Source organism: Cavia porcellus, unplaced genomic scaffold (genome assembly GCF_034190915.1).
Source record: "Cavia porcellus strain 051 isolate PalLab524CR breed Dunkin Hartley unplaced genomic scaffold, mCavPor4.1 scaffold_16, whole genome shotgun sequence".
NCBI classification, from domain to species: Eukaryota; Metazoa; Chordata; class Mammalia; order Rodentia; family Caviidae; genus Cavia; species Cavia porcellus.
Genome location: NW_026947499.1, coordinates 8,040,355 through 8,052,359, shown reverse-complemented (window position 1 = coordinate 8,052,359; position 12,005 = coordinate 8,040,355). Strand labels below are relative to the sequence as shown.

At 53.8% G+C, this 12,005-nt stretch overlaps 1 protein-coding gene across 3 annotated transcripts in view; it reads left to right on the top strand.

Moving 5' to 3' along the window:
* The window catches only part of Tmem120b (transmembrane protein 120B), a 36,149-nt gene that overhangs the window by 20,576 nt on the left and 3,568 nt on the right, over nt 1-12,005 (top strand). For 2 of the 3 annotated variants that reach the window (XM_003462923.5, XM_063225586.1), the window contains exons 4-8: nt 1,217-1,276; nt 1,911-2,006; nt 4,995-5,084; nt 11,376-11,441; nt 11,770-11,831. In XM_003462923.5, coding sequence (XP_003462971.1) covers nt 1,217-1,276; nt 1,911-2,006; nt 4,995-5,084; nt 11,376-11,441; nt 11,770-11,831 — 374 coding nt within the window. The remainder of the gene's footprint in view (nt 1-1,216; nt 1,277-1,910; nt 2,007-4,994; nt 5,085-11,375; nt 11,442-11,769; nt 11,832-12,005) is intronic. The other variant, XM_013144799.3, reaches the window with a different exon arrangement.

The window sequence follows — 12,005 nt, the reverse complement described above, 5'->3', positions numbered from 1 at the left end:
CTTATGCCACTGAGCCAAATCGCTGGCCCCTTTTTATAACTTAAAAACTTTTGTTATAGGAAGGGTCTCATTATATAATTCAGGCTGGCCTTGAATTCGTTATGTAGCCCAGCATGGCCTCAAACTTTTGGCAGTCTTCCTGCCTCAGCTTCCCGAATGCTAGGTGTGCACTCTAGGTCTGGCTTGTGAGAGAAGATTCTCAGTACTCTCCGCATGCATCAAAAAACTAAACTAAAAAACAAAAACTGGATACTCAAACACTCAACAGCAGGAAAACGAAATCAGTGGTAGTCATTCTACTCAGTGGAGTACTGCTCATAGTAACGAGGGAGGTAGGGAAGTATGTGTGACAGGGGCTGCTCCCAGGTGCGCCCCTGAGTGAGAGCCACCAGACTGAAAGGTGCCACACGCTGCAATTTATGTGAAGTTCAAAAACAGGCAAAAGAGGACAGGCCTGGTGGCGCATGCCTGTAATCCCAGCGCTCAGGAGGCTGAGGCAGGAGAGTCTCCATAGATTAAAGGCCAGCCTGAACTACAGAGCGAGACCCTGTCTCCAAAAGAAGAGTCATGATGCTGACACTTAAGACATACTTGTGAAGGTTACATCTATTTTTTTTTTTTTTTTTTTGGTAGCAAGTTTACATTTTATTTAAGATAGGAAAAGAAACACTGTGTGGAGCAGATTTGGGCTAAGTTAAAGTAAGAGATTACACCTTACAGCATCAGTGGGGACCACTATGCCAGAGAGAACACATGGCCAGGGCTTAATTTTAAAGAGTGTCCTTTTTGTTGTCCAGGCTGGCCTTGAACTCACTGTGTAGCCCAGGCTGGCCTCTAACTCTCAGTGATCCTCCTGCCTCAGCCTCCTGAGTGCTGGGATTACAAGTGTGTGCCATCACATCCAGCCGAAGAACATCCTGTTCCAATTAGTGATCATACGTGTGCCTTTGTCTCATTGGCTGGAACTTCATCACGCTACCTCTGGCTTTAAAGGAGGCTGGGAATTGGGGGTTCTGGGGCAAATTCCCTGGGAAGTGGGTTCAGTGTGCACACTGTTGGCAATGCCTGTGGTTAATCACTTTTGTCCCCTGATGGGGGGCTTGTGGCCGCCCATTGAGCACCCTGTTTTCTGCCGATGAGTACCTGCCACACACGTAGGTTTGGTTGAGTGCGGTCTGGGGCTCAGCGGCCTGGCCCTCCCGACTCTGTCTTCCAGGCTCTACCTGAACCTGGTCCTCGGCAATGTGAACGTGACCCTGCTCAGCAACCAGGCCAAGTGCGTACCCCTCCCCCCAGGGGCCCAGGTGCTTGGGCTTGTGCAGACATTAGGACAGGCCAGTGGGTTTTGGTCTCCCTGAGCCCCCCGTCCTCAGTGGCTAGAGCACGGGGAACTTTGCTTCCTTTCCTTCTTTCATGGTGGGGGATCAAACTCGGGGCCTCTTGCATGCTGCGAGCTGGGTAGGTGCTCTGCTGCGAGCCACGCCCCCGCCTGCCATTGTCCTTCCCCAGGGTCACTATATGGTGGCCAGAACTCCCCCTTTCCACAGTGGCCCCTGCTCTGTTCCGAGCTTGTCACAGCCTTTCTCACAGGAAGCAGGGCCTGCTGTCCATCTGTGTCAGTCCATTTCCAGGTGGACTGTGAGCCCTGGCATTTGTTTTTGGTCAGGGAGGAGGGCACAGAGGCTCCGGATGGTGGGGGGACTCCGGACAGAGGGACCTTTTATAGTTGACCCTCTTTCCCTCTTGGTTGTCACCCGCTCAAGGCCAGATCTCGGGGAGGGATGGCAGGTCCTTTGGGATGGGGCAGTGGCACCAGGTCTGGGGCCGGATGGGGGCTGAGATCTGCCCCTGGCCTTGGGGAGCAGAGTGAGCATCCTGTGTGACCTTCCCGGGGGTGTGTGTTGTGGCAGATTCGCCTATAAGGATGAGTATGAGAAATTCAAGCTCTACCTGACCATAATCCTGCTCCTGGGGGCTGTGGCCTGCCGCTTTGTGCTCCATTACAGGTAGGGGCTTTCGGGGCTCCAGGAGGAGGGGCAGGGGAGGGGAGGCAGCAGGGGGGCGGGGTGCTCTAAGCGTGGAGAGGAGCGGTATCCTGCTGTAAGATAGAAAGGGCAGGACCCGTGCTCCAGCCGGATGACAGGCAGCAGCCTGCCCACAGCAGGACGCTGGGGTAAAAGGCCATGTGTACAAGTCCACACAGGAAAATCCGTGGAGTCAGAGTAGCTCAGTAGGGAGAGACTGTTGATGTGTTACAGGGTTTCTTTCTTTTTAAAAATTTTTAAAAATTTTTTTGGTTTTTTGAGACAGGGTTTCACTATATAGTTTACACTGACCTTGAACTCACTACATAGCCCAGGTTGATCTCAGACTCAAAGTGGACCTCCTGACTCAGCCTCCCAAGTGCTGGGATTACAGGCGTGCACCACTACGCCTGGCTCAGAATTCTCTGGAGCAATACAGATGTAGTGGAGTTAGGTAGTGGTGATTTACACAATTCTGTGAACATAACAACTTAGTTGCACATTTTAAAAGGGTGAGTTTTAGCTGGGCCCTGTGGTGCCTGCCTGGCATCTCAGCAATCTAGGAGGCTGAGCCAGGAGGATCACAAGTTTGAGTCCAGTCTGGGCAATTTTGGGACCCAGGGGGATTCTGTATAAAACAAAACAGTTATAAAAAGACTAGGCTTGTAGCTCATATGAAGGCTCTGGGTTTGATCCCCAGTTCTGCAGAAAAAGAGTAAATTTTGTGTTATGCGGATTACATCTCAGCTATTAAAAGAAGAGAAAGAGCAAAGCAGACGGCCTGACTAAGTCTTAGCCTTGGGATGGGCTGTCCCCATGTACGGGTCCCCTCTTGGGCCCTGGTCTCCCTGTCTGCCAGCAGAGGCCACAGCAGGCCGTGCCTGGTGGGCTGAGACCGTGTAGTGAGGTCACAGTGTCCCCATGGGCCTGGCCCTGTGCTCCCCCCGCCCCCCACCTGTGTTTTCTGCCCCTCGGGAGGTGGCCAAGCCCAGCTGGGCCTGTGGCCTGCGAGTCCAGGGTCTGTGTGCTGGCGGCATTCAGCTGAGAGTCCTGCTGCTGCCTGTGCCACTTGTGTGGCCCTGAGCCCAGCCAGCTGCCCCAGGGTGAAGGCTGCACTCACCAGCAAGGCCCGCTCATGGCACCTCCAGAAAGGGGTGAGAGTTCTTGGTGTGCAGCCAGTGTCCTTGCGCTGGGCCCTCCAGGGTCCTGCACGGATCCTGTGATGAGCTGTCACATGCTCAGCGTTACGTCAAGCACCCTGTCTCCCCTCGCCCCTTCCCTCCTGCTGCGATGCCCTGGGCTGCCCTAATCAAGTAACAGTTCCATCAGGGTTTAAAACAACAGGATTATGCCCTCTCGGTCCTGAAGGCCAGAAACGAGAAGTCAAGGTACGATGGGGACATGCTGGTGACCCCAGCACTCTGGGAGGCTGAGGCAGGAGGATCTCAAGTTCAAGCTCAGCCTGGGCGCCTTAGAGAATGAGTGATGTGCCTGCCTCCTGCACTTCTTGTCCAACTCCCGAGAACTCTGGTTTTCTCAGTAATAAGCTGTTGAGCCTCCTTTTTCCTACCGTGGCCAGGGTGGCATTTTCTGGAGTTAGGACAGAAACACTGCCGGGGGCACTGGCCCGAACATGTGGTATGTGAGACTCTGCTGCTACCCACAGCAACCCGCTCAGTAGGTGCCCTTGCTCCTGGCTTTGTGGGTGACAAGTGTCTTCTCGGTGACAAGTGTCTTCTCAGGAGAGTCACTCTAGCAAGGGGCAGGTTCAGGATCTGAACTCAGGGTCTGGGATTCCAGAACTTGCTGGTCTCCCAGGACCATCTCCAGTTCTTGGGCTGAAAGTGACCAACCTCGGCCACCCCAAGGCACAGTCGCTAGCTTGCCCATTCTCCTTGCCCATCCTAGGCCGTTGCAGTGGGGTCTTCCTCCATTCAGGGTCAGGGAGCAGGAAGCAGGGCTTTCTTCTGTCCTCTGCGTGCAGACAGCCCCTGCCTATGCTGTCCGCTGTCCGTTCTTCCAGGCTGTCGTCTGGGTGACACTGGAGGGATCATCCCCACTGGGGTCAAGGACAGAGCCCTCATCAGAGCTTATCAGGGGCACCTCAGAGGGAGGGGCGTGTGTCACTGTGTGTCTTCCAGAACCCTTTACCAGGGGTGCTCTGAGAGGGGGTCAGCTTCCCGCTTTAAAGGTAGTAAGCTGAGGCAGGTGGGTCTCTGGATGACCCCCCCCCCCCGTCCCCCTTGAACCCGGAAGGCTCCAGCTGCCTGTCTGCCTTTTTTTTTCTCCCCAGCACAGGGGATTGAGCCTGGGACCGTGGCCCTAAGCTACATCCCCAACCTTTTAGAAAATATTTTTTATTTTATGACAGCGGCGTCTCACTAAATTGTGCAAGCTGCGCTTGAGTTGATGATTCTGTTGTCCCATTCTGCTAGTCCTGGGATTATAGGCGTGTGCCCCATATCTGGCTCCTGCCTAGCCACTTTTTTTTTTTTTTTTTGTCTTTGCCTGTCCACGTTTGAGGCCTGTTCAGCTTTGGGGGGACCTGAAATGCACATCTTAGCCCTCCAGGGAGCCTTATCTAAAATAGTAAGTTTCCCATTCTTCAAGGCCAGCTGAGTTAGGCATGGCGGTGCACACCTGATCCCAGCATGGGGAGGCTGAGGCAGGAGGCTCACCTTGAGTTCAAAGCCTCCCTGGGCCACATAGTGAGACCTTGTCTCAATAAAACCAAAACACGAAATGAGCAAATAGGCCCTGTGCCATCCTGCCAGAAGCTTCCCATCAGTGGGAAGCATGTGAGAGACGGCCAGATCGCCCTGGGCTGAGAGGGCAAAGGGCCTTCGATGCCAAAGGGCTCCTGCTGCTCCCCTTTGGGTCCTGGCCAATTTGGGAGGTGACCCCTGGGTTGGGCCAGGGTGAGTGCAGGTGGCTGTCCTTGCTTCTCATGCAACTCCCCTCGCACCCCAGGGTGACGGACGAAGTCTTCAACTTCCTGCTGGTGTGGTACTACTGCACCCTGACCATCCGAGAGAGCATCCTCATCAGCAATGGCTCCAGGTAACATGGAGGCGGGCGGCACACCCTGTGTTCCTTTACCCTGGAGATTCTGTGACTGTTCAGACGCAGGAGGGGCCACTCTGGTGCAGTGTCCTTTATCAGTGCCATGGGAAAGAAGCCCTAAAGCAAACTGATTTAGTCTAATAGTGTAAATGCACTGTCCAGAAAAAAAGCAGGATCATTGGGACCTCAGATAAGGCTTGATCCAGGTGTGCAGAAGATGTCATCAGGACCCAGTTTCTCTCTCCATCCCTCATCTCTTGACTTCTGTTGCGTGACCTTTATCCTCAGGGTCCCTGTAGGGAATCTCGGCAGCCTGGGGCTCAGGTCTTCATGGCTAACAAACAAGGTGCATCTCCTCAGTGGAGGATCTCACCGGCTGGGTCCCCTGGGCTGTGTCTAGATGCTGTCTGGTGGTTCCCTTGCCTATGTCGGAACCAGTCACTATTTTGTTGTTGTTGTTTTGTCTTTTTGAGATTGTCTCACAATGCAGTTCAGGCTGGCTTGAGCTCACTTTGTAGCCCAGGCTGGTCTCGAACTTGCAGCCATTCTCCTGCCTCAGCCTCCCAAGTGCTGGGATCACAGATGTGCGCCACCACACCCGGTTTGAACCAGTCACTGTTGCTAGACAGTGCATAGCTGTGATTGGCCAGGCTCAAGCCTGACCCAACCCCCTCAGCCAGTATTGACCCAAAAACTTCTTGGAATAGCTCCCTAGGGAACACTGGGATATCGGTACAGGTAAATTTGGGGGACAAAAAGGGAGAGCCCCCACAAGGAAGTGGGAAGAGGACGGACAGGTGGCTGGGATGGAGGACTCCTGGGTTCCAGCCCCGGTGCTGTCACTCAGCAGCTTCAGGACTTCAGTCTGTTTCCAGGTGATTGTGTCACTGTCACTAAATGAATGCAGGTACTGTTGGTCTGTTTCTCTGTCTCGCAAAGGCTCTGAGCTTGGGACTAGGGATAGAGCCCACCGGCACAGTGCATGCCTGGCAAACTCTCGGTCATGAGTTTGATTCCTGGTACCAGAGAAAAGGCTCTGGGTTCAAGAAGCCCTACAGTTGCCTCCATCTGCTTCCCACACTACCTGAGAGGGGTTTTGACTCAGTGAAGACCATGGCTGGGGCGGAGAGCAGGGACTTAGTGGTGCTCAGCATGAACTCAGCCCTGGCTGTCATCCCTGGCAAATGAGGCGGCTGGGGAAGATGCATGACTGGGGAGAGTGAGGGTCAGCAGGAGCTGTGTATTCCAGACTGGGGACTTGGCCGGGTGTTGGGGCTGCATGCCTGTGATCCCAGCACTCTGGGAGGTTAAGTCAGGAGGATCACAATTTTGAGTCCAACCTGTTCAACTTAGAATCTGTCTCAAAATTTAAAAATAAGCACGGGGAGAGGTGGCGGGGACGGGGTGGATGTAGCTCAGTGCAAAGGCTCGGGGTTCAACCCTTGGGGTTGAAAAATAGAGTGAAGCATCTACCCGAGACTGTCCTTGGCTGAGTTGGGAGGGGGGAAGAACGGAAAAGCTGGCATCTTCCCACGGCTGGCTGTCAGGCAGGCTTAGACCTAGTGTCTCCTGAAACTGCTGGGGAACATGGAAGTAGGTAACTTTAGCAGGGGATCAACACTCACAGCTTCCCTCCATTGTCGAGGGAATAGCATCGTTCACTTGGGGCATAGTTAGTAGGAAGCAGGGTAGTATTTGGGGGGTGCCGGGGCCAGGGCAGTGGTCGAGGCACCCTTATCACTAACTCTTCCTCTTGGCCTTGCTCTCAGCCTCGGGCTTTCACCCTTCTGCTGAGTCAGCTCTGGGATGCATTGTCTCCGACAGTCATTCACACTTTAGCAAGAGTTACTCTGGGTAGCATTGTTTTTTAAGTATGTTACTCCATGGGTGCAGGGGTGCTTACAGACAGAAGGGAGCAGGATTGAGACAGGGCCCCTGAAAATACGGAGTTCTTAAAGGGGTGCTAAAGGAAAGGAAGATGTTGCCTCAGAGCCCAGTGACATTTGCTGGTCAGTTGACGAAAGGCCATCTCTGGTGTGTGCTGCAGAGCTCTGCATGGGATCTGCTGGGCACTCCTTAGTGTCAGTCACCTACATTTCTTAAGCACATCCTAAATGGCAGACACTGAGGAACACCAAGGTACCTCACACTTGCTCTTAGGAACACCCACAGCATTCTCTAAAAAGACCCTGTTGTGGCCTGCAGGATCCCAGCAACCCCAAGTTGTAACAAAGCCACTCTCTAGGCTGTCTTCCAAGCTGGCCTGGGCAGAGAAGTGAGGATGGGGCTGGTAGCCTATGTGGGGGCATTCACTTTCACAGTGACCCCAGGAGTCTTGGCCCCGGGTAGGCGCAGAGATGAGTAGGTGGGCTGAGTCTGCCGACTAAAAGCCACGGCTCATCCTCTGCACCTGGCAAAGATTGCAGCCTCCAGGCAGAAGGCAGCTAAGGGACCATCTCGAGGGAGGTGCGGAGGGGTGTGGAGGCGTCCAGACCTGGGTGAGCCCTACCTGCCTCTGCCTCGGGTTACTGCCCATGGTCAGTAACCAGTGGACACTGTGGGCTGTGACAGAAGGCTGTGACCCACGCAGTGAGCATGCCATAGAGGCCTCCCTCGCTGCCCTACTGGGCACAGCCGGGACTCTTGATCTGTTCCTGGCTGAGACCAGAACTGAGCCAGGAGGAGTGATGGGGAACGAGGCAAAGGATGACTTATATGAGATGCTGCCTGCCTGAGATGAGCTCCTCGGCTCACTGATCAAGTCAGCTTCCCTGGCAGAGTATGCAAAGGCCAGCAGCTCACCCAGTCAGGACTGTATCTGAGGGGGACGGGGGTGGGGTGGGGGGGGGGAGCCTATAACTGGCCCTTAAAGGAGATGAAAAGGCAGTGTACTAGCCCACCCTACCCCGCCCCCAGAGCTAGTGGGAATTCTGGGTCAGGTTTGTGATTGGCTAGACTTGGGTCACCTGCTGGCCTGCTGGCCAATCGCTGTTGTAGAATGGTTGCAGAGTCCTGATTGGCCAGCTCTGGGTCACGTGCCCTGACATAGCCCTCAGTACCACCTAGGGTAAGTGTGGGTGTGAATCGCAGACTGCAGGGACTGGGAGGGTTGGTGATTGACAGATGGCAAAACAGCCGGCGTCCACTGCAGTTCTGGGCCAGAAAGAGTAATGAATCAACAACGATGTTGATTTTCTAACGAGCCAGCCTACACTGCCGACTCTCATTGGCTTAAGGCTCTGCCGTCGGAATGGACACATGGCGCTGGCAGGCCGCGGAGAATGTCACAGTAGAAACACATGTATTACACCAGCTCAGAGTCCTGGGGCGGCGGATGGACGATGGGGCCCAGGAAGATATGATTTTCAGCTCCCTCAGTGTCACTGAGCTTTGTTGATTGGTGGCATTTGTCAGAACTTGGCTGTGGGCACAATGGGCTGTGAAATTAAAAGCTGCTGCTCCATCAGGCTTGATGCCAGAGTCTGTGACTGGCTCAGGTCACTCTCAAACAGGGAGAGGGCATGTCTCAGGGAACCCTTGCAGAGTAGGACAAAGGAGAAGCGGTAGCCCGATCTGAGGGCTCCCAGTGGCCTCCAGAGCCAGGGGAGGATGCCACCAGACCTCTTGGCTGCCCTTTGAGGGTCAGGTCAGCTGCCTTCACTCTTACAGAATTGCAGGTGGAACAGGAAGACAGGTTGGAGGGTGCTGGGGACAGAGAGGTATGCCTGAGGGATGTCCTGTCCTGTTCCCTTCCTCAGCCATGCCTCCTGGAATGTCATGCATATCAATTTTTACTGAGTGCCTTTTGTTTATCTGGTATTGCACTAGGAGCACAGAGCCACATAAAACCTCTTCTCTTAGGTAACTCCTCAGGTGTGATTAGCTGTCGCTGGAGGAAAGAGGAGAAAGGAGGTGGTTAAGATGCAGTCCTTGTTTTTGTGAAGTTATGTGTTCTGATTGGAAGATTTTAAGACACATCTAACCGACTTGGTAGGAAAATGAAAATTAAAACTTCAGTGATAGACTGAAGGTGGAGTTCAGTCACAGAGTGCAGGGCCTAGTGTGCAGGGCCCGAGGTTCTGTACCTGGCACCACAGAAACAAAAACACGAAAACAAGCTGAGTGTGGTGGTGCATGTCTGTTATCCTAGCTCTTGGAGGCTGAGGCAGGACAATCACAAGTTCTAGCCCAGCCTGGGGGAACATAGTGATTTAGTGAGACCCTGTCTCTAAATAAATAAAATAAATACCAAAGGCTGGAGAGTATAGGTCAGTCTTAAGTCCTGGGTTCAATTGGTGGTACCAAAAAAAGAAAAAAGACTGGCAAAAATATAAAATGTGATCGACAGTATTGGTGATGCTTTGGGGAACCAGGTACTCAACGTACTGCTGATGCGTGTGTAAATGGGGGTGACAGTTCTGGAGTATAATATGCCAAGTCTCACCCCTAATCCAGCTAGCCTGCTTCTGGTAGTCACCATGGAGAGAGTGTCATTGTGCTAGGGAACTTGCACAAGATGTCACAATAGCATTGAGAAGCATGAGACGTGGTGGAAGAGCCATAGAGACAAGGCTAGAACCACACGCTGGTGATGGTGCACTCCTATAACCCTAGCACTCAGGAGGCTGAGGCAGGACGATCTTTTAAAATTCAAGACCAGCCTGGGCTACAAATTGAGCCCAAGGCCAGCCAGAACTGCATAGTGAGATCCTATCTCAAAAAAATAAAATAAAAATAAATGACAGGTGTGGTGATACTTTTTAATCCCAGCACTCGGAAGCCTGAGGCAGGACAATCATGAGTTCAAGTCTGACCTGAGCTACATAGTGAGATCCTGTTTCAGGGTCTATTGTCTTTTTTTGTTGTTGTTTTTGTCTTTTTCATTTTTATCGGTACCGGGATCGAACTCACGACCGCCTGCTTGCAAGGCAGGTGCTTATGCCGCTGAGCTAAATCCCCAGCCCAGGGTCTATTGTCAGTAGGCTTGGCAGTTAAGATAGGAGAGCGGGCTGCAGGATTTGAGTTAGAAGAGTCAAGCAGAAGCCCCCAGGCTAGCAGCAAACTCTCTTGGGTCCCCCTTGTGAGGGTGGGCGGGGCCCCTTCCCCTTCTTGGCTCCAGAACCCCGGTCCTTTGTTCCTCAGCCAATGCCTGGGGCAGGGACCTAACCAGGCTCCCTTCTCACTGTATTGAGAGGGCCTGGTGCTGGGGGAGCCCTAGTTCTGATATCAGGGACCCCACAGCTCCTGGAATGGGGACAGGAAGTCAGGGCTTGGAGAGGGTGGCAGAGATGAGCCTGCGGCATGTGCCACGCCTGTGCCAGCGATTCTGTGCACATGCTCACATATGTTTATTCAACATGTTTACGGAGCAACTGCTCCAATCCTGTTATTACAGATGCATTGGTGAACACACTAGGCTCCTGCCCTTTCGGGGCTTCCGTGTATGGGGGTGGGTAGTTCTAATAGTACCTGAGCCACCTGGACACGGGTCTCAGGATACATGATCTCAGACTGAGGACGGCATCAGGAAGGGAAATAGGTGTGACCGGGGGTGCGTTGTGCAGCTGCTTGGTCCCTGTGGTCCAGGGAGGCCTTTTGGAAGAAGTGACGGGTGATCTGAGCCTGCCCAGACCCACGTAGGCAGTCTCAGAGCAAAGTTGGGTGAGGTGGCCCATGCCTATAATCCCAGCATTCAGGAGGCTGAGACAGGAGGATCGCCTCAAATTTGAGGCTACAATGCACTACATGGTGAAATGTTTTTGCACCCAACTCCAGAGTCTTGGGGCAGAGAAGACAGCAAGCACAGGGCTCTGTCGGGTATATTAACAGACACTTCTGCCTCTGTGCTGCAGGCTGAAGTCCTGGGGTGTGGGCTAGCTCCTGAGATCTGGCTTCTCCTGAGACCTTGCTCCTGGGCTGCGTCCCACAGGGCTTTTCTTTGGGCATAGACACGGCATCTCTGCTGTGTCTCTCTCCTGCAGTGGCACCAGTCACAGCGGATCAGGGCCCCACCTTTGTGACCTCCCTTTGGTTGAATCTTTAATGCTTCTGTCTGCAAATACAGTCACCTAAGGAAGCTGGGGACCCACTCAGTCCCTAACAGGCTCAGACAGGTCAAGGAAAGGCGGTGCAGGTGCTCCAGCTTCTCAGTGAAGTGGGATTAGCTGTGTGTTGAGGGGTTGGCGTAGGACAGAGTGGGGCGGGGTGGCTGTGCCGGCCTGCAAGGCCTGGAAGCAGAGGTACCTTTCTCTCCGTCTGAGCATCTATTCTCTCTCGCCTTCTCCCAAGAATCAAAGGCTGGTGGGTGTCACACCATTACGTCTCCACGTTCCTGTCAGGGGTGATGCTGACGTGGTGAGTCGCCCCCATGGCCCTGAGCCTCCCCAGGGAGCTGGCACGAACCAGGGCTGGTGCAGGGGGACCTTTGGGGCCACATGGGTCTCGGAGCTGATGAAAGGTTGGAGGCCCTGCTGCCAGGGCCCTGTGGATCCTGCCGGGAGCTTCCTGGGGCAGTTTCAATCCTCTGCTGGGGCAGAGTTGATGGGGTGAAGGGTGGGGCGGCTGGAGGGACTGAGGCTTTGGAATCACCGGCACCGGGCCAGGATGAGGAAGGGCTGACACCAGGGACCCTGGTGGGAAGGTGAGCGTCCGGTTCACCCTCACTTTTCCTCCCTCCCTCCAGGCCTAACGGACTCATTTATCAGAAGTTTCGAGATCAGTTTTTAGCGTTTTCTATTTTCCAGAGTGAGTACCTGATCCTCGTTTTGGGGTGGCAGGGGAGAGGCTGTCACCCCCAGGTCACCTGCTCCAGTCCCCAGCACTTCCCAGAGGGAACAAGACCAGTCTTTTGGAGGGCGCTGACCTTGTCTCACTGTTTCAAGGAAATCCTCAAAGTAGAAATAAGTATTAACTTTTCCC